We start from the raw sequence: 25,174 nt of genomic DNA on the forward strand, positions 1-25,174 counted from the left end.
AAATCACTATCAAATATATATATAAGACAATGTATCTAACTCAAAATGACCCGAAAACGGGGTGCATACAAATCTCGTTTAACTTTCGGATGTGTCTTCATCAAACGTCAAAACGTCAACGTCTGCACCAAACAATGACGGCATTTCACTATTTACGAACGAAAAGCGACGTCCTTAAGATTTGCGGAATCCAATGACGTCATTTTGCAACTTGTCGACATAAAGTAGAACGTCATTTAATAATTATGAGTTAATAATGATACGTAATACGATCATGAATATGAAACACGCAACGAAATTGCATTATTATATTATTAAATAATAACAAGATCAACAGTATTACTGCCGTGCAAGACGTCATCAACAATGTGTAATTTCAACGCGTTTATCATCCTAACTTAGACATGTTGCCAAGATGTAGATTTCCCGAATGTGCCTTATAGTGCTACAAACTTCTTAGGAATCGATGGACCCTGTAATTTCTTTAACATATGTTTGGTGTTATCGTATAAAATATTGTTTCTCGAAGCACCTTGCTTCTTGTAAAATGAGCCTTGTTCTGTTCTGGGATTAATTTCATGTGCGTAAAATATTATTCCAGATAAGCCTGTGCAGTCTTTATCAGGGATGACACTTTTCACTGTAATGGTAGTTTTCGTTTAAAGGAAGTCTCTTCTTTTCAGTCGAGCGGAAAGTGTCGTCCCTGATTAGCCTCCACACGTGCTTTTAACCCCGTTTCCTGCGAGCAAGGCTCTATTGTATTAAAGTTACAAACGTTAGAAATCTGAAAAATAACAACAACACATAGCAAACTGTAAAAAAAATGTTATCAGTATATTTACATCATTGGTAAATCAAATTATTCTTCATGTCAGTTTGAGCAAAAGGCAAATATGATGTGCACACAAATGTTTTATAGTGTGGTACACAAATAATATATAAATTTTTAAATCTTGCAATAAATGGTAATTTGAAATACATGCCTAAACCACTATATAATGTTCCATGGTCGATTTTAACAATTTCCCGTTTGACTTAATTCCTTGGTAGAAGCATTGAGCTTGTATAGTTGTTGTGAAACCGCCCGCAAATTGACACTATATAATCATTATTAAATGCCTAGGTGGAAACGTTAAGCTTGTACAATTGTTGTGATATGGCCCGCGAATTGACACTATATCATCATATCGGCATCGGCAGTTGACGACATATTGAATCTTACACGATTACGTTAAATCACGTTATTCCCGTACATACCTTTATTACTTTACTAGTATATCAGAAAATACGTAGTAATGCATTCAACCAATCAACAATAACAGTTGTTTGTTTTTATGTGTGCTTTTATTTACCTCTGTATACGATTTTCACGTGCACGTATTCCGTCTGACGCTAGAATAAAATATTCATTGTTGTTCAACTTTCGTTGCTGGGTCATTTATAAGGAAGTATGAAAGTATAAACGTAACTTAAACACATGTATTACAATGCTGCCAGAAACCGGACGATCCGTCTTGGAGCCATCCACAAATCGTCATCCTCTACTGAGACGAATGGGTAACTTCTACGTGAGCAAAATATTCGCACTTCCTATTTTAAGTCAGAGAACAATCGATCACTTTTAGCTCAAAAGACTTCTATGATTCGTCGACATGAAAATGTGTTGATGCGCCTTGAAGCACATGCTGTTGTAAACGAGAATGACAACCAAAGATGAATGTTGAATAAATTGAGCAGAGAAATTCCTCATTGCGTTGAATTCTGAAACAAATATTATTAGCATGTAACCATAAAAGACACTCAACGGAAATTATACGCAACAAAGCAATTTTTATCTGGTTTTTATATCACACTGCATTAATTGCTCAGCATTAATCGCGCATCATGTACAAGTCATAATTGATCGCTCAGCATTAATCGCGCATCATGTATAAGTCATAATTGATCGCTCAGCATTAATTGCGCATCATGTATAAGTCATAATTAATCGCTCAGCATTATTCGCTAATTATTAATCGTCCAGCAATGATCGATCAGCATTAGTTGGTCACTATTAATCACTCATTATAAATCAGTTTGGATAAAATGATCAGCATTAATCGCTCATCATTAATCTTCAAGCAGTAATCGAGCATTCGTATAAATTGCCTCTTATTAAAGCTCAGCATTATCGTTCATCGTCAATCGCTTCCATTAATCGCTCACCATTCATCGCTCAGCATTTATCACTCAGCATAGATGGCTCAGAACAGAACAATCCATCCGCATTAATTGCTCACTATTAAGCCCTCATCGTTTATCGCTCAGCATTAATCGTTCATCCATAATCGCTCAGCATTAATCGTTCATCCATAATCGCTCAGTATTAATCGTTCTTGATTAATCACTCATCATGAATCGCTCAGTTTTATTCGCTGTGAATTGAATAGCGGCAAACTAAAGTTAGAGTGAACGTTAATTGAACCTCAGTGTAACTACAAAATACTTTTCAAAATCCGGAATCACGTGAAGTACATTTATCTTCACATGCTGCATAACATTCACAATCATTCCGTACATATTTTACGTACCGTCGTTATTCGATTCAGCTGCGAGAGAAGGTGTTTGTGTTTTAATCCCTGACTAAATGCTCACATTAACAAACAATGACGTCTTACCTTATTAATTTCGCCTTTTGATGCTTTCTGAAACAAAGAAGAATACATGTTTAGCCTCGTTCTTGGAAAAAAGGGGCTTAGCGCTTCTGCTGGGAAAAAAGGTTTACTGCATATGCGTCAAGTGTCGTCCCAGATAAGCGTGTGTAGTGCGCATATGTTAATCTTAGATGACACTTACAGAGGGGGTAATCACTTGATTATCAAGATGGCGACGTCCATGCCGAGGCAGGTATTTTACGCCGTATTTATAAGAATACCCTTTATTACTTGAACAAAGTTTTTTAATTCCGCTCACTTTCCACCCATATTAGCAAGAAAGTTACTGGCGTTTATTTCACAGTTATATTCGCTCTATATCTCGACGTTACTCGCTGTGAAATTTCTAAGCGGGATGACCTAATAAGGGCTCCACTAAGAAAATGTGCGGGGAGTAAAGTCGAGATATAAAGCTAATTAAAATACGAAATAAACGCTAATCACATTTTTACTGATATGGCTGGAAAGTGGGCGTAATTAAAAAAAAAATTAACGAAAGTAATAAAGGGTATAAAACGGCGAAAAATAACTGTCTCGGCATGGACGTCTCCATCTTGACTATCACGTGATAATCCCCTCTGACTTGACGTACACGCATTTAGCCCAGTTTTCTTGGAGCGCTGCTAACATTATATCACACGAGCTTAAAGGGATCTTTTCACGCTTTGGTAAATTGACAAAATTGAAAAAAGTGGTTTCAGATTCGCAAATTTTCGTTTTAGTTATGATATTTGTGAGGAAACAGTAATACTGAACATTTACCATGGTCTAATATAGCCATTATATGCATCTTTTGACGATTTTAAAACCTAAAAATTATAAAGCGTTGCAACGCGAAACGATTGAATAATTTGGAGAGTTCTGTTTTTGTCGTTAAATTTTGTGAAACTACGAAGATTGCTTATATAAGGTATAAAATACGTCATGTAGGTTTACTCGGCGGAATAGCTCAGTAGGCTAAAGCGTTTTTACTTCAGGACTCTGGCAGGACTCCAGGGGTCACTGGTTCGAAACCTGCTCCGGGCAATGTTCTTTTCCTTTTTTTAATTTTATTCTTGATTTTTTACTGGAGCTTTTACGATCCAATGTTTACATTTATCAATATAAAGCATTTAATGAATAAGTTAAAAAATGCCAAAATCTGTGAAAAGGCCCCTTTAAATAAAGTGCGAACAGTAATGGGAATGTGTGATCCAGTTTCCGGAATACTTCATAAGACAAAATATCTGCAATTTAACGACTGTCTGGGAATTTACCACAATTCTCATGTAGTCATGAACACGCTCTGGATGAACGCGTGTTGTGTAGAAAAATTTAATGATTCTTAAATCCTTATTCCAAAGTGCTTCGTTAATTAAGTTATTAAAATATTATATTTTGAACAAATGTGTTGCAAGCGCATGAAAACGCTAATTTTATTTCATATGAATGCACAACTCTCCGCTGACGTGAATTTACGTAATTATAGTATTATATGACGCGAGTTATTGTTACACTTTTATATTATATTAATAAATATATGTTTTAAATTTAAACAAGATTTCCGCCATGTTGACCTCCATAATTATTTTTTACATGATAAATGATCAACATGAATATTAAAAGGAAACAAATTGATTCTATTCCATTCATAACAAAACACATCACGTTGGCTTTAGTTATATAGCAAACGCTTTGGCGCTCAGCTCTCAATTTAAGTCTCAACCAATAACATGAGCCTCGCTCCGGGAAAACCGGGCTTAATGCATGTGCGTAAAGTGTTGTCCCAGATTAGTATGTTCAGTCTCTACTGGCTAATTGGGGACGCCACTTACAATGCTATATATAGTGTTTTATCATTTAAAAAAAATCTACGTAGCAAAATTCCAGTTTAGGAGGAAATCGTCGTCCCTGATGAGCCTTTACGACTGTACAGGCTAATCAGGGACGACACTTAACGAACGTGCATTTAGCCCCGTTTTCCCAGAGCACGATGCAACAATTATGTGTAATTTATATATTTGTGTTTGTTCATATGCAAATTCGTGTTATATGTGACAGGAACACGTGCTTTTATAAAGTTGTACCTCTTCTTGGGATTATGAGGCTTGAACTTGTTCATATCTATGTACTGCAAGTGCATGCTTGGAATATACGGTTAAATTCCGTGATGATCACACATGTACACGTGCATTCAGTTTATGTATTCAACTGTGTTTTGTAGGTATTACAAAATCATGCGTGCATAAATTTAAGATTATTCATAATTGAGTCACGCTTTGGGAAAACTGGACTTATTGCATGTTCGTAAAGTTTCGTCCCAGAATAGCCTGTTGCAGTCCGCTCAAGCTTATCAGGGGCGACACTTTCCACTTTTAAGGAATTATTCTTGCAAAAGAAGTGCCTTCGGAACGAAATTACAGTTAAGGCGGAAAGTGTCGTCCCTTTTTAGCCTATGCGGCCAGCACAGGCTTATCTAAGATGACACTTAAATCACATGCATTAAGCCATGTTTTCCCATTACGCGACTTGAAAAATACCTGTTTTCTTTTCTATTGGTAGTTACCCGCTGCAACACGATATATTCTCATATGATTGAACAGTTATTCTAATCTATCTTAACCATTTGAACGGCCGTAATTATTCAAGTTATCGGACACTTAATAATAATAATTTGTTTGCATGTACGAACATTTAGATTCTCAAAACTATTCCCAAAATACACTATTAGATACATTCAGAGACATGCTGAACATATACCTCATGTATTGGATTCTCCTATCTATCTGTACGCAACCTCAAATATGAATAAGACCGCGTGTTTGTGTATACAATATCGCATAGTATGTATTACTAATGGACAAGGGTTAAAATGGGGTTTAATGAATGTGCATAAAAAGTCGTCTCAGATTAGCCTATGCAGTCCGCACAGGCTAATCAGGTAAGACACTTTCCGCTTTTATTGTATTTTTCGTTTAAAATAGTATCTACTTAGCAAAAATCCAGTTTAAGAGAAAAGTGTCGTCTCGGATAAACCTGTGCGTACTGCACAGGCTAATTGAAGAGGATACTTTACGCACATCCATTAAACCTCTTTTCACAGATCACGGCTTATATATATTGCAATGAATTCAAATATTATTGTATTGTGTTTTACTTTATTTTACTGAAAGATATTCGAAGGCTGTACTTCAACCGACCATCGAGTACGGGGATTAGCAATTGAAAACTTTAGCAAAAATGCTTAATATTCACCCAAACAAACTGTGGAAATGTTGACTTCGTCTTTATAACGTAAAAATTTTGCGCAGTAAAATGTTGCCAATTTGTCACATTTAATCAGGAAAATTCAGCTGTAGACAAATGCATTGTGCATTTACACCAAGGAACGAAACACTAATTTTCATAAAACACATTAACATATATGGTACTTATTGACGTCATTTAGTTGTTCCTAAAATGATAAGCACCAAAAAGCGCGAATGCATGAATCAGAACTTATTGGTTACTTACTCTTTTCTCTCTATTAATATGCGGGTGAATATTTATATAAGTCTTATGCATACCTATTTACATCAAATACTCAAATGTAACGGCCCAGTGAATTCTCTCAATGTAACGGTCCAGTGAATTCTCTCAATGTAACGGCCCAGTGAATTCTCTCAATGTAACGGCCAAGTGAATTCTCTCATTAATCTGCCAGGATTTATGACCCTTAGCAGGTTGTAAAACGCATGTGTGACGTTAATATGTTAACCCATTTATGCCTAGTGGACTCTCCCATCCTTCTAAATTGGATCAATTTATTTCCAAAATTAGGGATGCCTAGTATATTTATTTCTATATTTAGAACATTTCTGACAGAAATTTCTTTAAGCAAACAGCGCAGACCCTGATGAAACGCCGCTTCATGCGGCGTCTCATCTGGGTCTACGCTGTTTGCAAAGTCATTTTTTCTAGACGCTAGGCATAAATGGGTTAATGTCTGATGATAGAAGTGTCATTAGTTACTGAGAAAACATTGAGTGTCCGAAAGATTAGCGTCACAAAAATATTATTTGGGCTCACAAAGAGGGTGTCCGAAAACATTAAGTGTCCGAAAACTTACGGTAATAACGGTTATCAACGTTATTTATATAAGCGACATTTACTGACTGCGAGTGACTGCTGACTATGCTGCGTTAAAAATGTATATATAAAGGCGCCTAGATAAAAACGTCCTAAAATGTCTCCTAAATCTCAAAAATGCATACCAGTAGAAAAATAGTTATGTTATTCTATTATATTTCCTTTGGGAAATGCAGCATTTATAAAGACTTAGACACAGATCCAAGTTACCTTATTTCAATTTGATAAATATAGTACACCGTTTAAAGCGAATGACTTTGACACAATGTACATGATTTTCAGACGCACATTTTAATTTTAACTTAATATAAACTTAAAAGTAACTCCTAAGACCTTGTATTAAACATAGACCGAAGTACGTACCTACTACGGAGTAAATTATCACAATCACAACCGCTATGAGCAAAATGATCCCTATCGTCAGGAACGAAATATTCAGCACTTTTTTCAGTTTCTTGTAATCCTGGGGGTTCGAACTTGCGAGAATCTCGTGCGCGTTCGGCACCCCTTTCATCCGATCGTCCTGTAGGCACATATAACAACGTCGGAGGCACGATGGCTTATCCTTCTTCGCGTTGGCATTTCCTGAAAGCTTTTCCGTGTCAGTAACCACGATATCAATTCCATGAGTGTCCGTCTCCATATCTTCACCGCTGTCCGCTCTGCACTGCGGTGAGCATTCGTGACATCCACCGGCGTGCGGCGTTAATGGATGATCCTGTTCACTACTCGACTCGTTTACGTTGACAGCGTTGGAGCATCCGCACTTCTGGAGCGCTCTGTCTTTGCTCGCCACTGCCGACTGTTTGTGAGTATTGGAAGAACACGCTTCGGGTTGAAGCGTCGACGGTCGACATGCTTTCTACAAGTATTGAATTTCCGCCATTAATAGAGAGCATGCGAGGAAATTATATCTAACATTACATGTGTGTCATTGGCTGTCGCATTAAGTTAGGAATAGCTTGACATTATGATTATCGGACAAGATAATTTCAGTTTTTAGTTTGTAATTAATAATCCATCGATATAGATTGACACGAACGTGTGAACAAATTATAGCTAGATACACCCGTAATCTATTTGTCTTTTGTTCTTATTTCATATTAGGTTAGTGATAGATTTACATAGTGCGAGATAAGTATCATTAGATCAATCGCATGTGTTGTATTACACATGTCTTTTGGCTTTGCCAATTCGTTACAATCTTAACTTAAGTAAATACCCAAACCAAGAGTTGAAACTTAGAGAATATTATACTGAACATGTGTTCTCGCCATCTTAGTAATGTGATATGCAAGTACTTTTTTGCATTTTAAAATAAATCCCTGACTTGGTATTGACTGATGGTTTCCTTGCAGAAAAATTACAAGGCATAAAATCTCCGAAACAGTAATTCTCCGATTAAGACTGCATTATTTACAAGACATTAACAACACGTAAATCGCTGAAGTAGAAACGAGATATTTCGTTTCCCATGAATATTACATGCGTAATGATTATACGGAGGTTGATTTCTGTTGTTGTTTTTTTTTATTAGGCAAAGCGTTTGCAAGATTTTTTTAACATGTTTGACTTTCAGCCGCCCAGTTTAGCATTTGGCTTTAAAGGGACCTTTTCACGTTCACGTACATTAACAAAATTGAAAAAAAAGAGTTTCAGATTCGCACAATTACGTTGTTCTTATGATATTGTCGAGGAAACAGTAATTCTGAACATTTACAAAATTCCCCAAATATCCATATTCTGAGGATTTAAAAACATGAAAATTATAACACGTTACAAAGCGAAAGGATTGAATAATTTCGACAGTTCTGTTTTTATTATATTTTGTGACAATACGAGGATTGTTTAAATAAAGTATAAAATACAATACTCATTGTATTTGCACGGATGGCTGAGTGGTTTAAATATTTACTCCAAGCGTCAGTGGTTCGAGCCCAGTTGAGGATTACTTTTTGTTCTTTCTTTAATGTTATTCTTGTTTTTTACTGCAGCTATTTATCTCCAATTTAAAATTTTAAATCATGAGATGACAATCTTCAATACATGCCTAACTCGGTGAAAATGTCCCTTAACGAAGCAAAATTATCGCAATTTGCATATCTCATCCAGCAAATTCAAATAACATTTGTTAACAATTTTCTGAAGAATTTCAACTATTGCATATAAGACAATTTTTCTGCGGCTTATGGCAATGTGAAAAACATCGGAATTACTTTATTTAATAAGCTTGTTTTTTGGCCAAAAAATTGATGTGTAATGAATATATGTATACGCGGTTGTGCTGCATGCAAAGTGAAATTTTGGCACTGATTTGTGCGTATTCAATAATGTATTCTTAAATGTTAATATATCGGCACAAACTTCAAAAATAAAACTGTCCTGTGTGCACTAAAGATTTTTGCAAACATATTTCAATAACTTGAGATATTTGCAACAATAAAGATCTTAACGGCATGTTTTCAATCTGATGGGCCCGTGTGTAAACCCTGTTGATCCGGCACCCTGATTACATAAGATGAACCATGGGCACGTTGATAGACTGCACGGACAAATATAGATAAAAATTCTTAAATTCTTGTTCTTAAATTGAGAAACCGAGAAAAGGAATATTGTCTAAAAACTGTGTACTGTTCAATGTATGAGGTGGCTGCCTTTGATGCTTTATATTTGTTTAGCACGTCATGCTTGTGTCATGTACAAAGAAATGAGTATCTTCTGTTCTGGAATATACATGAAAGAAATAAAGACATAGGGAATTTAACTTAGTTATTTATTCGTTTAGAATGTTACGCCTGTGTTTAAAATTGCGAAACGTTCCTTCTTGCCATGCCGTATCATTTAATAAATATAAAAAAATACAGTCAAGTTACCATTACCGGATCATTACCCATAGTGGATCACTTTGATGTTCAAGACTGCGTATCGCGATAAATAGTTGACATTTTTGTAGTCGCCTGAAAAGATTTTTGAAGATTTCGCTGCTAAAAAAACAACGGATTTCTCTTTAAACAAGAATCCTCAAAACTTGATTCCGATTTATTGATTCCGTACAAATAAATTAGGAGTAATAAAATCTCAGAGACACTACCGGTAATCGGATTTAAATGCCCGCATTTAGACAACATAATAAACGATACATAAACCCGTGGAAATAATTCGTGGGAACGGCATAGCTTCCGGTCGCTAATGAGAACGATTTCGTTTCTCGTTGGAACAACATAACAAACTCGTGGTAACGACACAACCAAACAAATAACAAATTGTTTTAATAAATGTTTCAATGGGGCCGATACAATCGATGCTAAAATAATTTTGGCGGGCATAACTAGGACAGTTTCGCATTTCAAAATTATTTTTAAACGTTGTGTATTCTGATTGGGTGACTATGTCGTTGTCAAGAGGTACATAGTTGCTTTGTCATTACCACGACTTAAGAAGTCTTTCACGGGACTAATTTACTGATTCTAACGCCCTTATGACTCGTTTGCATGAATAAGTTATTTCGTTCCATCGGCATGTTAAGACTTGGGAACAAGTTCCACAGGGATTGGAATGACATAAATAAAACATGCAAATGTCACATCTACCATGCAGTTGTGTATATGATACAATTCTATATATTCCGAACAAAGGAACAGGCAATCGATGGGCATTTGTAAACATAAGTAGCAGAAATATTTTTTCAAGCCATTCCGAAACAATGAAAAAAACACTATAATCAATTCGTTTGTAAAACTCATCGTAATGAACATGCGTAAAGTGTCGTCCCTGATTAGCCTGCGCAGTCCGCAGGGGCTAATCTGGGGAAATACTCTCCGCCTGAACTGGATTTTCGCAACGAAGACAATTCTTTTAATTAAAAAAAATACCATAAAAAATGAAAGTGTCATCCCTGATTTGCCTGTGCGGGCGGAGGACAATTTTCGCACATGCATTTAAACGAGTTCTCCAGGAACGCGGCCCATATTGACTAAAAAGAAACACGTCAACAGAATTTCTGCAGCGTGCGTTACTGAGATTCATTAAATGGTCAAAACAGATTGTTATAATCTGCCTTGCCAGCGCTCACTGCGATTCTTACCTTTTTAACGCCTTTAACGGCTCCTTTAACGGCTCCTTCATTTAAGGCACTCAACTTCCGGTCGACCGGCTGCGTACCGGAACTGCCCGACCGCGCCGATGTTTTGTCCTTGACGATGATTCTGTTCTGGTAAAATATGGCGCTACGGAGAAAGCTGGTGGTCGGCGGTCTTCCGGTGTCTATCGGACTCTGGGGCCCGGGTTTCGAGGTCATTCTGATGGCAGCTGACTGCGGGAAACCAGGAAAACAACCGGCGGCTAGGCACTACGCTCTGGAAAATGTCAGAATATAATCAGAAACTTTGCGTATATCTTATGGACATAGAAACTACGTTATACAAATTAAAAGTATAAAACGATATATTTGGGGTATATCTAAACCTATAAGATCTATATCTTATGACTATAATATGAAATAATCAGGATATAATTAGAAACTGGAGTTATATCATATGACTATAGGAACTGCGCAATGAAATATTCAGGAAATAATCAGAAATTGGTGGGTATGTCCTATAGCTATCCAAAGTACGTAATAAAATAAGAAATATTCAGAAACTGGGGCTAGCCTATGACTTTGGGTACTACGTAATAAAAGTATCGGGAAACAATCAGAAAGCAAGGGCCTTTATGTTGAACTTGCAGTTGAAAATACGTTAAGGATAATTTGCTCTAAGTTGGAAGTCCCTCAGTGTCAACATAAAGGGTTTTTCGAAGGTTTTTCTATAACCTCAAAACACTCGCATATTACGATACCTCGTTTACCATACCGAGAGTCAAGTGCACACAATTGACCTCATAATGGTATTGTAAACTGTTTGGTAGAAGAACGGCTGCAAATAAATATCACGTGGGGGCTTCTTTATGAAGTGATCAAACCGTTTTAAATTCGGCGTAATGCATGTTGAAATTATTAATGTTTCATTATCTGCCAACAAAAGACCATACAGAACATTGCATGTCGACACAGACGCAGTATTCCTACAGTTAACGCGAACCTAAAGTACATCGACCGAGCAAATATTAACTAGATATGGGCCGTGCTCTGTGAAAAGGGGGAATATGCATGTGCGTAAAGTGTCATCCCAGATTAGCCTGTGCAGTTCGCACAGGCTAATCAGAGACGATACTTTCCGCTTTTATGATATTATTCGTTTCAAGAAAGTCTCTTCTTAGCAAAATTCAAGTTTAGGCGGAAAGAGCCGTCCATGATTAGCCTGTGCGGACTAACTGTGCACATGGCACAGGCTTCTCTGGGACCAAACTTTATGCACATGAACTAAACCCCCTTTTCACAGAGCAAATTCTATATATTATTGTGTTCACGGTCAGGAGTATGTACAATTCCCACGTGTTGTGTTGTTGATTTTTTCACCCGCAAAAGCGTCACAACAGTATGATGACGTCACATACGAAAAGTCTGCGCTTAAGCTACAATACTACATTTAGAAACAACATACGAGATTTGGCATTTGCATCATCATGGAAATAAATATTTAAAAGTGTGTTAGTATCAGGAGTTAGATATTAAATTTCCGTGAAAATAAATTCCGTCGATGAGGGAAACCGTGTCGTGCAATACTATGAAGTATTTCACAATCGCAAGGCGACCACATATTAGGACAAACGCATATAACGGATGCTGTTGCATTCTGTTGACATCTTGTACATGTTTCACAGCTGACGTCACTCCCAACCCTATTGTTCTTACCAATTTTGTATGATACCGTTTGTAATATGACTTTAACATTTAATAGGTGACACAATTAATAACACAAAATAAAGTGATTCTTGCATGCGAAATAAAATGAAACTATTAATTCTTTTGTATATACGGTTCCGTATGTTCACGTGAGCCGCATTTTGGGAAAGCTGGACTTTAATGTGTGTAAAGTGTCGTCCTTCATTTGCATGTGCAGTCCGCACAGGCTAATCAGGAAGTCCGCACAGGCTAATCAGGGACGAAACGTTCCGCTTTTTGTTATTTTTCAGTGAAAGAAAGTTTCATCTAAGCAAAATACAATTTTTGCGGAAATTAACGTCTTTGATTAGCCTGTGCGTATTGCACAGGCTAATCTGAGATAGCACTACGCACATGCATAAAGCCCCGTTTTCCTAGAAGGAGTATCTAATGATCAAGAACTTTGGGATGCATAATTAGGAATATTTATTGAACTTACCAGTAATCGAAAATAATTGATTACCTTTATACACAAAGTTTGTTGCAATAAACAGTTCAATAACGAAACATGAGGTAACTATGAGAAAAGAGTGTTCTAACCATGAATCTGCACACTGTTGTTGTTTGAACGGACGGGCATCATATGTGTGCTGTTCTATATAGATAAGGAAGTTTCGACTTAATATCTGTCAATATGGACTTAGTTAAAGGGACCTTTTCACAGATTTTGGCATGTATTGAAGTTTTTCATTAAATGCTTTATATTGACAAATGTAAACATTAGAACTTAGTAGCTCGAGTACAAAAACCAGCTTAAAATTAAAGAAAGAAAAAAAGTAACCCTCAACTGAGCTCGAACCACTGACCCCTGGAGTAAAGGTCTATCGCTTAGACCACTCGGGCATCCGTGATCATACCAGGAGTGGTATATTTTAAACTTTATACAAACAATCCTCGCAGTATCACAAAATATAACGACATCAACAGAATTCTCGCGTTGCAACGCCTTTTAATTTTCAGGTTTTTAAATCGTCAAAAGATGCATATAACTGATATTTTAGAGAACGGTGAATGTTAAGTAGTACTGTTTCCTCACAAATAGCATGACAACAACGAAAATTTGCGATTCTGAAATAAAAACTAATAATTTTGTCAATTTACCAAAACGTGAAAAGTCCCCTTTAAATGCCTGTTATTACAACGCCTGTATAGCAATAATATATGCTGGTCTCCTGGTTTTCTGTTAAAAATTGTAAAACATACGGGCCGTACAGGCTAATCAGGGACGACACTCTCCGCTTTTATGGTATTTTTCGTGCACAGAAAGTCTCTTCTTAGCAAAAATCCAGTTAAGGCGAAAAGTGTCGTCTCTGATTGGCCTGTACGGACTGCACAGACTAATCTGGGACGACACTTTACGCACATGCATTAAACCCCCTTTTCATAGAGCACGACTCATATATTTCATATCAAATCGATTTGTGCCTATGACTACTAAAACATGTTAAGGTATCATACGTTCCGCGTGTATGAATAATAAACCATCGCATGCCAACTACGGTAATTGTGATCAACAGGCAGGGGAAACATCGTACATTATTCATGCGGCCATATGCTGTTTCTGTTATAAACACTGTCGAAACAATTAACGGCAGCACTGTTGCGTGTTTAAAATCAATAACACGTTCAGAGAAACAAAACGTTTGCATTCTGTCCCAATGGTGGAATGTTAGCCCCGAGATGAATTATGAATGTTTTCAACGGGATTGGAGATGTCCCTGTGGACATTTAACGAGTTGTTAATCAGCTGAAACCATGTATAACATATCGGTCTAATGGTAATGGGATTAGGTGTAACATGGATGTTACATAAAAGAAGTGTAGCGGTGAAAATTTTAAGACAAAAATGCGTTGTCTTGGCCACGACTAGAGACTATGTCAGATATACTGATGTCGGATAATCATTTGCAGGGGAAAACGAAATTTTTAGCGTTAAACGTATTGTTTTGAATTCATTGGAATACATCGATTATAAGAAATTGAGAAAATACAGAGTACGCATTTCAAAGACATGTGTACATTTTTTTAAATATAAAAGTTTGATGCCTTACGTTATGTGACTGCTATTGTACCTGAAATAATACATATATATGTGTATAAATCCATGTATGACCAACCATGGACATGTGTTCATGTACATGTGTGTTTATGCATGTTAGACCTTTGGCATTAAAACAATTGTGAGTGTGCGCGCATGAGAAATGCAGCATGATAAAACATGCTATGATAATACCTGTTAAAAAAATTAAGCAAATCAAAAAATATATAATTGCTTTTTAAGGACATACAAGGACATACCATCATGTCGATCCTATTACAATATAAAAGCGTCTGATCGCATTTTTATGGAAAACCATTGTTGCGCGATACGGACCCATTAAACAGCACCATGGTACCGTGTTACATAATCAATAGCACGTTCCGAGTAACAAAATACGTTTGCTATATAAGTCGCGATATGAATTATTAGTGCTTTGTAGCCGCGATATGAATTATGCGTGCTTTGTACTCTCTCGGAAATGTCCCCGCAGACACTTAACAATATATCAATCAACTCGAACCATGAGTAATCTATATGAGCGTCGCTCTTGGAAAACGGGGCTTAAATCATGTGCGTAAAATGTTGTTCCAGTTTGGCCTACGCAATTCGAACTGTCCGCTTTGAGGGAATTTTGAAGAGGGTCATCCAATGATCTTTCTTGTGATCATTTGTTAAATAATACACGTACCAATACACTTAAGTAAAGATGTCGTCTAAATGAAAAGTTTACACACCACGCACGACAGACGACGCACTACGGACAAAAGGCGGCCCCGAGAGCTTAAGTTAATAAAAAAAGGTTTTATAATAGTTATTGTATAAATTATTATAATGCCACCTCAAATGGCTAATATTTCTTTACAGTATCAAATTCCTAAGTAATACGTTATGTGTCGTTGAAGGGCTTTCTTCTTTACTATTGTGACAAGATCTAGACTAGTTTAGTTATATGTCTTTGAACAGTTTTAACGGAAAGGTTTCGTGAACGGTCATGAGAAATACAATTCCAAAAACGATGTATCGGGAATAAAATTCCATAGACTGTTCTTTAAACAGTCACATCTCGTGAACATATTCGCTTCCAATAAATTGCATTACATACACTATTCTGATATGAAGACGAAAAAGATTTCATTTTACGTGACCGAATATTGAACACACAATTGTTCTGATACCTAAGACATTAATCTTTGTTTGATGTGTCGTCTGCTGAAAATTAGATATCGCGATCCTATTTACGCACGATGAGAACCATTTTCTCGACAGACAACACAAATGCAAATTCAATAAATGGACGATTTAGCCAAGTCTAGAGATGTCAACTGATGAAGTTGTGAGACATCAACGAACAATGGATGTAATAAAGTAGAAATTTAGCGGCGGAAATGTGCTAAAACGCGTTAGTATTGGTAGTCTGCACAATCTGAACGCTTCGGACAGTGGGCTACACCACACCGATCGCCGTTATGGCGGAATTGTCCGAGGATTCCCGATTGGTAGTCTGCACTATAAGTCAGCGGACGATTTATTGGATCTTACGAAGTTTCCGTAGATAGTCAATGTATCACGATTGGGTGATCGGATGACGATTTCGGCTACTCTGTTGACTGATGATCACTGGCGGTAAAAACGACAAACGAAGTGTGAAGCAGTAGATTTTCTATGTTCCTCCGAATATCAACATTTGGGGAAACGCATATTACAAATATTATTTAATATAATATTCGAATTTGTTCACGTAGTGTCGTAATTTAGCTGATTTATTAATGAGATTACATTATAAATTCATTATAAATTATAGAGTCGATAATAAATATATATTTAAATAAATACTTAGCAATATGACATACCCCGGTGTACACATTTATTTTTAAATGACCGTGTTAACACAAAGATAAGCATTTATTGATTAATTTAGTATTATTCATTTATTTATTTCAATTATTTATTTTAATTATTTATCTATTCATTAATTCATTCTTTTCAAGTATTCTTTCAGTCATTCATCTGCCATTCATTTCATTCATGTTCTGTTCCGTCGGAAAATTTAAGTTCAAACGTAAAACATGACACAGATTTTCAGTTATAAGAAACATGAACTAGTAATTAATCCTTGGACTTCAACTATAGGGGAGTTAACTGCTGCGATTGTCTGGTAGTCAGATGACTACGTAGTTTCCCTTGCACTTAAAAAGAATAGGTTACACTCGTCATCTCAGTCTGTCCAGCTGCCCCTATGTTTGACCCATCTGCTTAGCATCTGCATCCAGGTCACGGCGCCAGGTGTTTCTAGGCCGCCCTCTCTTCCTTTTCCCTTGGGTGTTCCATGTCAGAGATTGCCTTATCGTATTGTCTCAGAGATCCCCTGAGGGACTCCCGGTCAACGCTGTCGAATGCCTTTTCATAGTCGATGAAGTTGATATACAGGTGATATACAGGTGAGCATTTCACTCCAGGGATTGTTCCACAATGATGCGAACTGATCCGTGCACGATATCTCCTTTCGAAATCCGGTTTGTTAATCACGGAGATGCGGGTCTACCGCGTCTCCTTTCCGGGGATGGACAACCGCGTAATTCCACGGTAGTAAGAGCAGGAACTGAGGCCGCCCTCCTTGGGGAGCTTGATGAGGTAACCCTCTTTCCACTCTGTGGGAGTTTCATCTTCTTCCCATATTTTGCTGAAGAACGGGTGTAGTACCTCCACACTGGTCTCCACGTCAGCCTCTACTTTCACTCTCTGCCACTTCTGCTCTATCGTCTCTTCTACAAGCTCCTCTAGTACCAGGAACTTGTTTGAGAGAGTGACCTTGAACTCTTATTGCTGCCATGAGTCTTTCAGTGTAGCACTGTTGTAACGTTGGCGTTGGCTGATTATCTCCTTTTCAATTCTTCAGATTCAGTTTCAATCGGGCGACAAGGAGATTATGGTAAGATGACACGTCAGCTCATCCCTTAGTTTAAACCTATTTATTTTAGCTCGATTGCATCGAAAGCCTTAGGCTTATATAAACGCTCTCTAGTCCGTTTCCTGGGCTTAGAACCAGTACTTGGTGTCTTTGGGGGAAATCTAAAGAACGCTCCCACGGTGGGGATCGAACCCGTGACCTCCCGGTCGCTAGGCTCCTCTCTTAGCATAAACATCCTGAAGAGAGCGACAAAACTTCCTTGCGATGCACAGGTGGTCGATCTGGTTCTCCGTTGACAGGTCTGGCGACACCAACGTTGCCGTGTTTATCATTCTGTGATGGAAAATGCTTCCTCCGATGGCCAGGTTACTTATGGCGCACAGGTTGGCAAATCTCTCCCCGTTGTCATTAATCTCGCCTAACCCTTGCTAACCCATATTCTCCTGATATCCTTGGTCGTCACCGCCGATCTTGGCGTTTAAGTCACCCATTAGAATGATGCTGTTTCTCTTTGGTCTGTCTTGTATGATGGTTGGCAGTCTATTGTAACAAAAATTGTCCTTCTCGTCCTATTCACTACAGTTCGCCGGGGCGTAGCAGTGGATTATGTCTACGTTAATCCTCTTCCACTTTGTAACGAAAGAGGCTGTCATGATCCGTGGTCTGTGCGCCTCCCACCCAATGAGCGCTCCCTGTGCGACTTGGAAAGCATCAGGGCTACTCCCTGGGTGTGTGCTAAATCATCCTGCTCATGTCCCGAAAACAACAGTAACTCACCTGAAGTCAGTTGCTTCTTCTCAGAGTCAGTTTATCTTGATTCACTGATTCCTATGATAGTGAGGTCATACTTCCTCATCTCTGCGGCCACTTGTGCTGGCTTCCAGGTCTTGTACATGGTTAAGACATTCCACGTACAGATGGTGGTTGCGGTCCTGGTGGAGAGGATGGTCTTCGGTACGATGGCTTCCAGTTGACACTGGATTTCACTGCCTGGCGGCATACGTCCTTTAGCTGGAGGTCCACCTTCTCCCAGGTCCGTGATGTTTGTTGTTATTCTGTTTGGCGTTTCTGTAGCAATAAGGTTTCAACAGGGTAGGGTGGCTAGCCTTACGCCCAACCCTCCTACTTTTTTCAGCATGGGTTCGGGTCCGTCCTTGCCGGCGTTAGCACTGAATGCTTGGAATTTTATACGCGTGTTAACATATTTGCCTGTGGCGAAAGGGCGGGCTTGAAGTTTGTGGTTTTACTTTAGTGGCGTAACAAAGAACATTTTGAATTAAATTAAATGTGCGTTTTACATAGATAATGATTATAATTATATTAAACCTTACGGGGAGGTTTCTGCTAAAGTAAATGTTAAAGGAACAATTGACTGAATGAAAATAGAAAAAGGCTATAAAAACAAACGTTTGTTTAAAGAATCTATAAACATAAATTAAACAAGAAGTGATGAAATATTGCAAAAAATCCTTTATCAATCAGAAAAGCAAAACATCAAAGAAGCTAGGTATTTTAGAGCAAGTAAATGACAAGTTGTAAATGTTATTTCTGATTGGCTTGACGTTTATTTATGCTCTTGTTTTAATTTGGGGTAAAATAGTTCCCTACAGATATGTCCGTTGTTTGTTTATTGAAAAGATTAAGTAAATATTTCTCATAACTGTTGGCTCCTTTTAGATATGTGTACTAGGTGGAAATTAACGCAATCATTACATCATTATTTTTTACGAGCCTGAACGACTTTTTTTTATTTGGAAGAGCTAAGTTCAACGTTATATCTTTGTTTTTCTATCTGTGTGTTTGTTGTTTCGTCTGTTACTTGTCATTATGTTGTTACGATCGCTTCATTTTCATCTCAGCAGGAAGGAAGAATTCGATATTGTTGTGTTGGCGTTGTTGTTGCTTTAATATGTACCGACCGGGTTACTTACGCAAAATATTACATGCACGCTGAATTTTGGAGCACGCGTTCTTAAGTGTTTCATCCTTATTCAAGGTATTCCAAGAATTTCAAATAATATGTCACATAGTTTGCAAATTAATTTCAAAATACTTAAATTTTACCCCCTACTCTTGCCGCCCCAAATCGCAAGGTAAATGTTTGCCGTCACATATTTAACGATAGTACAGCCATAAAAAAAACTCACCAGTCTTCTACAACAAACACGACAATTATGTATCCGTTAAAACTATTTGAAGAAACGTACCCCACTAACAAATACTTTGAAAAAGTATGTTGTCACACAATCAAATAAATATGTTAGGAGCTTCTAATCCGCACATACAGTAAGCCCTGTTTCATCAAGGCGGGCTCAAATAGCTCAGCAATCATCATAGTACAAAAGCGAATACCACCGTCTGATTCTTAAAGTTGATCGCATCTGACGCAAGTTAATTTTTTTACATCAATTCAAACCTATTCAACCAGTCAAATATGCAGCAAGCAAGCATATACAAGAACCCGTTGTCTTTCCAGCTTTTATGTCGCAAATTGTGTATTAAGTATTTCGTCATGTGCATGAGTTGTTTAAAACGCTATAATGCGCATGCACTTATTATATCCCCTGTACGAAGTAAAGGTGGGTGTATTATTATCATCATGTACATCCGACCGCCCTCCCGTCCGTCTGTCTGTTCCTCCGTGGACATTTCGTCGCTTAATTGTTATAGTGCTATATCTCCATTTTTTCACAAATGAGTTTGTTATATCGCTGTGTTCGTGAGAACAATATCTTTAATATGACGTAATCGGGTGAATGCTGTACTGCACTATCTCCGGGACTTAAAGCAAAGTAGACTTCACGCTCAGAATAGCCTATCAATTGCCAGAATTTACACCTCGTGACTGAGTTTCATTTCAGAACTGTAATGATCCATCTCCATGACGTTCAATGAATAAATGTCCAGATTCGTAACCGATAAAATGCGCTATGTCCGATAGAGCAGTTCAGCATTAACGATTTTTTTTTTACCAGAATGCTCTATCTCCATACATAAAATTGCAAATAACATTAACATATAATTTACTAAAGTTAATATTTAATGATATTCACATTCACCGTTTGTTGATAAACACTCCGGTATATTTTTTTGTCACATACGTGCATAAATAAGTGAGAAAATAAAGGTTAAACCTTTACATGCGTTTTTCTCTAAAAATGAAAAAGGTTGTTAGAGCACTATGGAAATCAAGCGACGATTTGTCTGCAGAAATTATTTTACACTTTTCACGTACAATATTCAAACTTGCTTGGATTGTTCCTTATCATAAGAAGTTGGTCATTATCGATTTTTAAAAAAGACTTAAGTAATGCCCCTTTTCATAGAATCACGGGGGTCAACACACAGGCGTTCAAATAAATTATATAGACTTTGCAACGTATCTATAAAAATACATTCGTCTGAAACTACCAAATCCAAAGGTTCAATACTTGGTTTGTTACAAATAATGCCCCTTATCCAAAAAAGGTCACGCTGAATTGTGCATGTTTCATTGTTGATACATTCGGGCCGTGCTCTGTGAAAAATGGATAAATGAATGTGCGTAAAGAGTCGTCCCAGATGAGCCAATTTAATCCGCTCATGCTAATCAGGGACGACAATATCCGCCTAATCTGGATTTTTGCTAAGAAGTGACTTTCTGTAAACGAAAAATACCATAAAAGCGGAAATTGTCGTCCCTGATTAGCCTGTGCGAACTGCACAGGCTAATCTGGGACGACACTTAACGCACATGCATTTAAACCCCTGTTCATATAGCACGGCCCATATATCAGGTCTAGTTGAAACTAAGAGACCATGCTCCTCAGAAACCATGATCATTTTAAAAAGGCCTTTTCACAGATTGTGGCATGTATTGAAGCTTGTCATTAAATGCTTTATATTGATAAGTGTAAAAACATGTATTTGATCATAAAAGCTCCAGTAAAAAACAAGAATCAAATTAAAGAAAGTAAAAAGTAACCCTCAACTGGGCTCGAACCACTGACTCCTAGAGTAAACGTCTATTTCTAAGGCCACTAAGCCATTTGTGCTCATCAATTAGCGATGCATTTTATACTTTATATAAGCAATCCTCGGAGTATCCCAAATGTAACGACAACAACAAAACTCTCCAAATTATTCAATCGTTTTGCGTTGCAACGCTTTATAATTTTCGGGTTTTTAAATCGTCAAAAGATGCATATAATGAATATTTTAGAGCCTGGTAAATGTTCAGTATTACTGTTTCCTCACAAATATCATAACTACAACGAAAATTTGCGAATCTGAAACATTTTTTTTTATTTTGTAAATTTACCAAAACGTGAAAAGGCCCGTTTAAAGCTCAAAATATCCTATAAACATACAATACAACACGGACACAGCAAATGACGAACGGGCATCAGTGGTGGTTCTTCGCCAGGCAAAAGATAATAAATAGTTACCTAATTTTAGTAAATAGATAGTTCGAGGAGTAGGTGTATCGGTAAATGGAGCCGTTTGATGAATGAACGTGTTAAGTGTACGGTTTATCGAGTACGTTCAGTGGGTGGGTTATATAGTTGACTTAAGCGATTTGGTGGGTCAAGTTGGTGAGTGATTGGGTGTATTACGCGGGCAGGTGATTGAGTTCGCGGTGTATTACGCGGGCAGGGGATTGAGTTCGCTCGAGTGATTTGGCGGGTTAAGTAAGTGATTGGGAGGATGTGTGGTTGTCTGAGTGAATGAGAGTGTGTGTATGAAGTCATTAAGTGCGGTAAAGTGATTGAGTGGTTTTAATGGTAAGTGATGGAGTGCGTGAATTACTAAATAACAATAAGAACACCCATACATTGAATTATGCAATTACTTAACTATATAGCAAAAACATAGACAGAAACATGCACACATTCCAAAAGCATTCACGTACAGGAAAATATGAGAAAATTACTCACAGTTTACATTCCTTCATATTTAGACTTACACTATACTCCATAACCAGTTCCAAGGAACAACACGCATCGCCAAGTCAGTATCCATTATAGTGTAAAATGACATCACCGCCTGTGAATATACGCGGACACAAAACGATTGGAATTTCCATGAATGGATTTCACAACTTCAATGCCAAGTTAGTACATCGAGAAAGCTGATAAATAATTAATCGCAGACAGACTGGATGTGTGGGTGACACATTATGGGTTTGAGGATTGGTTGGCAGAAATCATGTGTAGTTGACACATTACCATTATTTTGACCCGATCAGCTTTTATATATTTCCTACACTATTTTTCAAAGAAGCTGATTTGGGTACAACGTTTATTCAGGCATTTTACTGTCTACACGGTACATGTAATAAACTAAGTCATATGAAGTTAATCTTTTATGTAAAACGTACCGGGTCTTTCGTGCGATGGTTACCCGTTCATGTACAGGTAACCCGTTCAAGTGAATGTTAGCCGTTCATGTCAGGGTAACTCGTTCGTGTATTGGTAACTCGTTCATATGAAGGTCCCTCGTTCATGTGAAGCCAACTCGTTCATGTGAAGCTAACTCATTCATGTGAAGCTGACTACTTAATGTGAAGCTATCTCGTTCATGTGGAGCTAACTCGTTCAGCTAACTCTTTCGTGTGAAGCTATCTCGTTCATGTGAAGCTAACTCGCTCATGTGAAGCTAACTCGTTCATGTAAAGCTAACTCGTTCATGTGAAGCAAACTCGTTCATGTGAAGCAAACTCGTTCATATGAAGGTGACGTAAAAGTAACTCGTTCATGTGTAGGCAACTCTATGATGTGAAGTTAACTCAATCATGTGAAGGTAACTCGATCATTTAAGTACATGTGTTGAAACTGTTGTTGTATTCAAGGATGATAAATATATTTTGAAACGTCAGAAATCGCAAACTTTTAACAAAAATATTTTTTAAATATGACAATTAGAGAAGTAATTGTTAAGGTATTATGCATAATTCTATATCACGGGCGCCACCTTTTTGCGATGCATTAATAAATAAGCCAACTCTACTTCCGAGTTGACTAAGGACCGGATGTTTTGGATTTTCACGAATAATTCTACTCACTACATGAAATTATCCGTGACATTTATAGCTTTGTCTCATTGATCAATTCGTCGCAAAAGAGGTAGCGCCCGTGATTAACGGCCGTGTATACGTCGCAACGATGGGTGTTCACGATTTATGTATTTTACATTCAGTGTAATTTTAAAACGACTTGATTGTGACTTCCGATACCATAAATACGATTTCAAAGCACTTATGAATTATAAAGCGGTTTATGATTCATATGCAATACCGTATCAGGTTTCAGATTTCTCATTTATAATTAAGCGGTTTATGATTCATATGCAATACCTCATCAAGTTTCAGATATCTCATTTTTAACATGCAATCAGTGCCAAGTAGAATAAAACATAGGAAGTACTACACACTTGGTCAGGGATGCAAATGAGTAGGGGCCTACGTGTCAATGGTCCCTAAAGTGTGTAGTGGATCCACTATATAATGGTCCCTAAAATGTGTGGTGGGCCAAAATGTTCTCTGGAGAAAAGCCATCTCTACTACAAGTATTGGTAGGAAAAGGGACGGCTATCATAGCCATAACGTTAGTTTTAAATCATGCCCCATAGACAAGTAAAATTCATACATGTCAGCAAGCCATACCTTTCGGTGATTGTTATAAAGGTGATGCAAAATCGAAGTGAACTAATTAGTCTTGGTGTTATTTTGAAACGGGAATCAGTTCACAATGAAGTGCTGTTTCCTATTTAATAAATCACTAGTACATGTATCTTGACTTTGAAGAAAATCACTTGTAGATTATCTAAATGAATACAAATGATAGCAACTAACCGGCTCGAACTTCCATTATGTGTCCACCTTGCGGTTGAGACCTTCCCACTGCAATCCTTGACGGCCATAAACGTACAAATGAACCTTTTAAATAGATCACACAATTTGATTCGAAAGTGACTCGAAACTCGAGGCTTACGAAAATACCGAGCTTAAGTAAAACGAAGTCGTAATATTCCTCATAGGAAAACTCCTCTTAAAAAACACAAAATGTTAACACAAAAATAACACATAAATCCAGTGAGTGTTAAATATGTCTGATTAAACAAATTTTAAGTGTGCAAATATTATTTCGACATAAAAATCCCGGTATGTTTCGTATCACCTTTATAGTTAATAGTGGTCTATTCACACTGATTATTGGAGAACTTGAGAATACAGCTACGATTCATTTTCACAATCAGGTACCTACATTTTGCAACTGTCGCTTTACCTCTCCTTCATTATTACGGATCATAATTGAACCGCGCCATACGAAAACGGAGCGTATTGAATCTGCACGAAGTGTACCTCCTGATTAGCCTGTGCGGCTGCACTTTCCAACGTTACTGGATATTTGTTTTTATGAATTCGACCGTAAAAGCGGACAGTGTCGTCCCTGATTAGTCTGTACGGACTGCACATGCTTAGCTGAGACAATACTATACGCACATGCATTCCCAGAACACGATACATTTATTATTATTTATGTGTCTGACCTTTTGCTATAGTACACATAGAACACAGATTTCCAATAGTGATTGTACTAACAATGGACTGGGTGGCGTAT

The 25,174-nt window shown here is 37.4% G+C and overlaps 1 protein-coding gene across 4 annotated transcripts; it reads right to left on the bottom strand.

The window, feature by feature from the left end:
- Nucleotides 1-810: 810 nt before the first annotated feature.
- Nucleotides 811-24,743, bottom strand: LOC127867796 (uncharacterized). Of its 4 annotated transcripts, none has more exons than XM_052409255.1 (5): nucleotides 24,406-24,743; nucleotides 10,885-11,155; nucleotides 7,164-7,662; nucleotides 2,658-2,684; nucleotides 811-1,761 (listed from the first exon to the last, which is right to left on the bottom strand). In XM_052409255.1, exons 2-4 carry the CDS (start codon nucleotides 11,095-11,097, stop codon nucleotides 2,662-2,664), a joined length of 735 nt encoding a protein of 244 aa, XP_052265215.1. In that variant the 5' UTR covers nucleotides 11,098-11,155; nucleotides 24,406-24,743; the 3' UTR covers nucleotides 811-1,761; nucleotides 2,658-2,661. The 4 variants fall into 4 exon arrangements, with proteins under 4 accessions (XP_052265215.1, XP_052265221.1, XP_052265239.1 ...); XM_052409261.1 differs by lacking the exon at nucleotides 24,406-24,743 and adding an exon at nucleotides 13,165-13,212; XM_052409279.1 differs by lacking the exon at nucleotides 24,406-24,743 and adding an exon at nucleotides 13,088-13,172.
- Nucleotides 24,744-25,174: the final 431 nt, after the last annotated feature.

The sequence above is a fragment of the Dreissena polymorpha genome, chromosome 1, assembly GCF_020536995.1.
Source record: "Dreissena polymorpha isolate Duluth1 chromosome 1, UMN_Dpol_1.0, whole genome shotgun sequence".
Classification (NCBI taxonomy): domain Eukaryota; kingdom Metazoa; phylum Mollusca; class Bivalvia; order Myida; family Dreissenidae; genus Dreissena; species Dreissena polymorpha.

Bases quoted from the DNA above. Each gene is read 5' to 3' on its own strand.
- LOC127867796 (XM_052409255.1), bottom strand. From the start codon at position 11,097: ATGACCTCGAAACCCGGGCCCCAGAGTCCGATAGACACCGGAAGACCG. The intron at 7,663-10,884 runs GTAAGAATCGCA...CAATACTTGTAG, and splicing joins CCGTTAAAGGCGTTAAAAAG to AAAGCATGTCGACCGTCGAC. The intron at 2,685-7,163 runs GTACGTACTTCG...TCTTTGTTTCAG, and splicing joins GATAATTTACTCCGTAGTAG to AAAGCATCAAAAGGCGAAAT.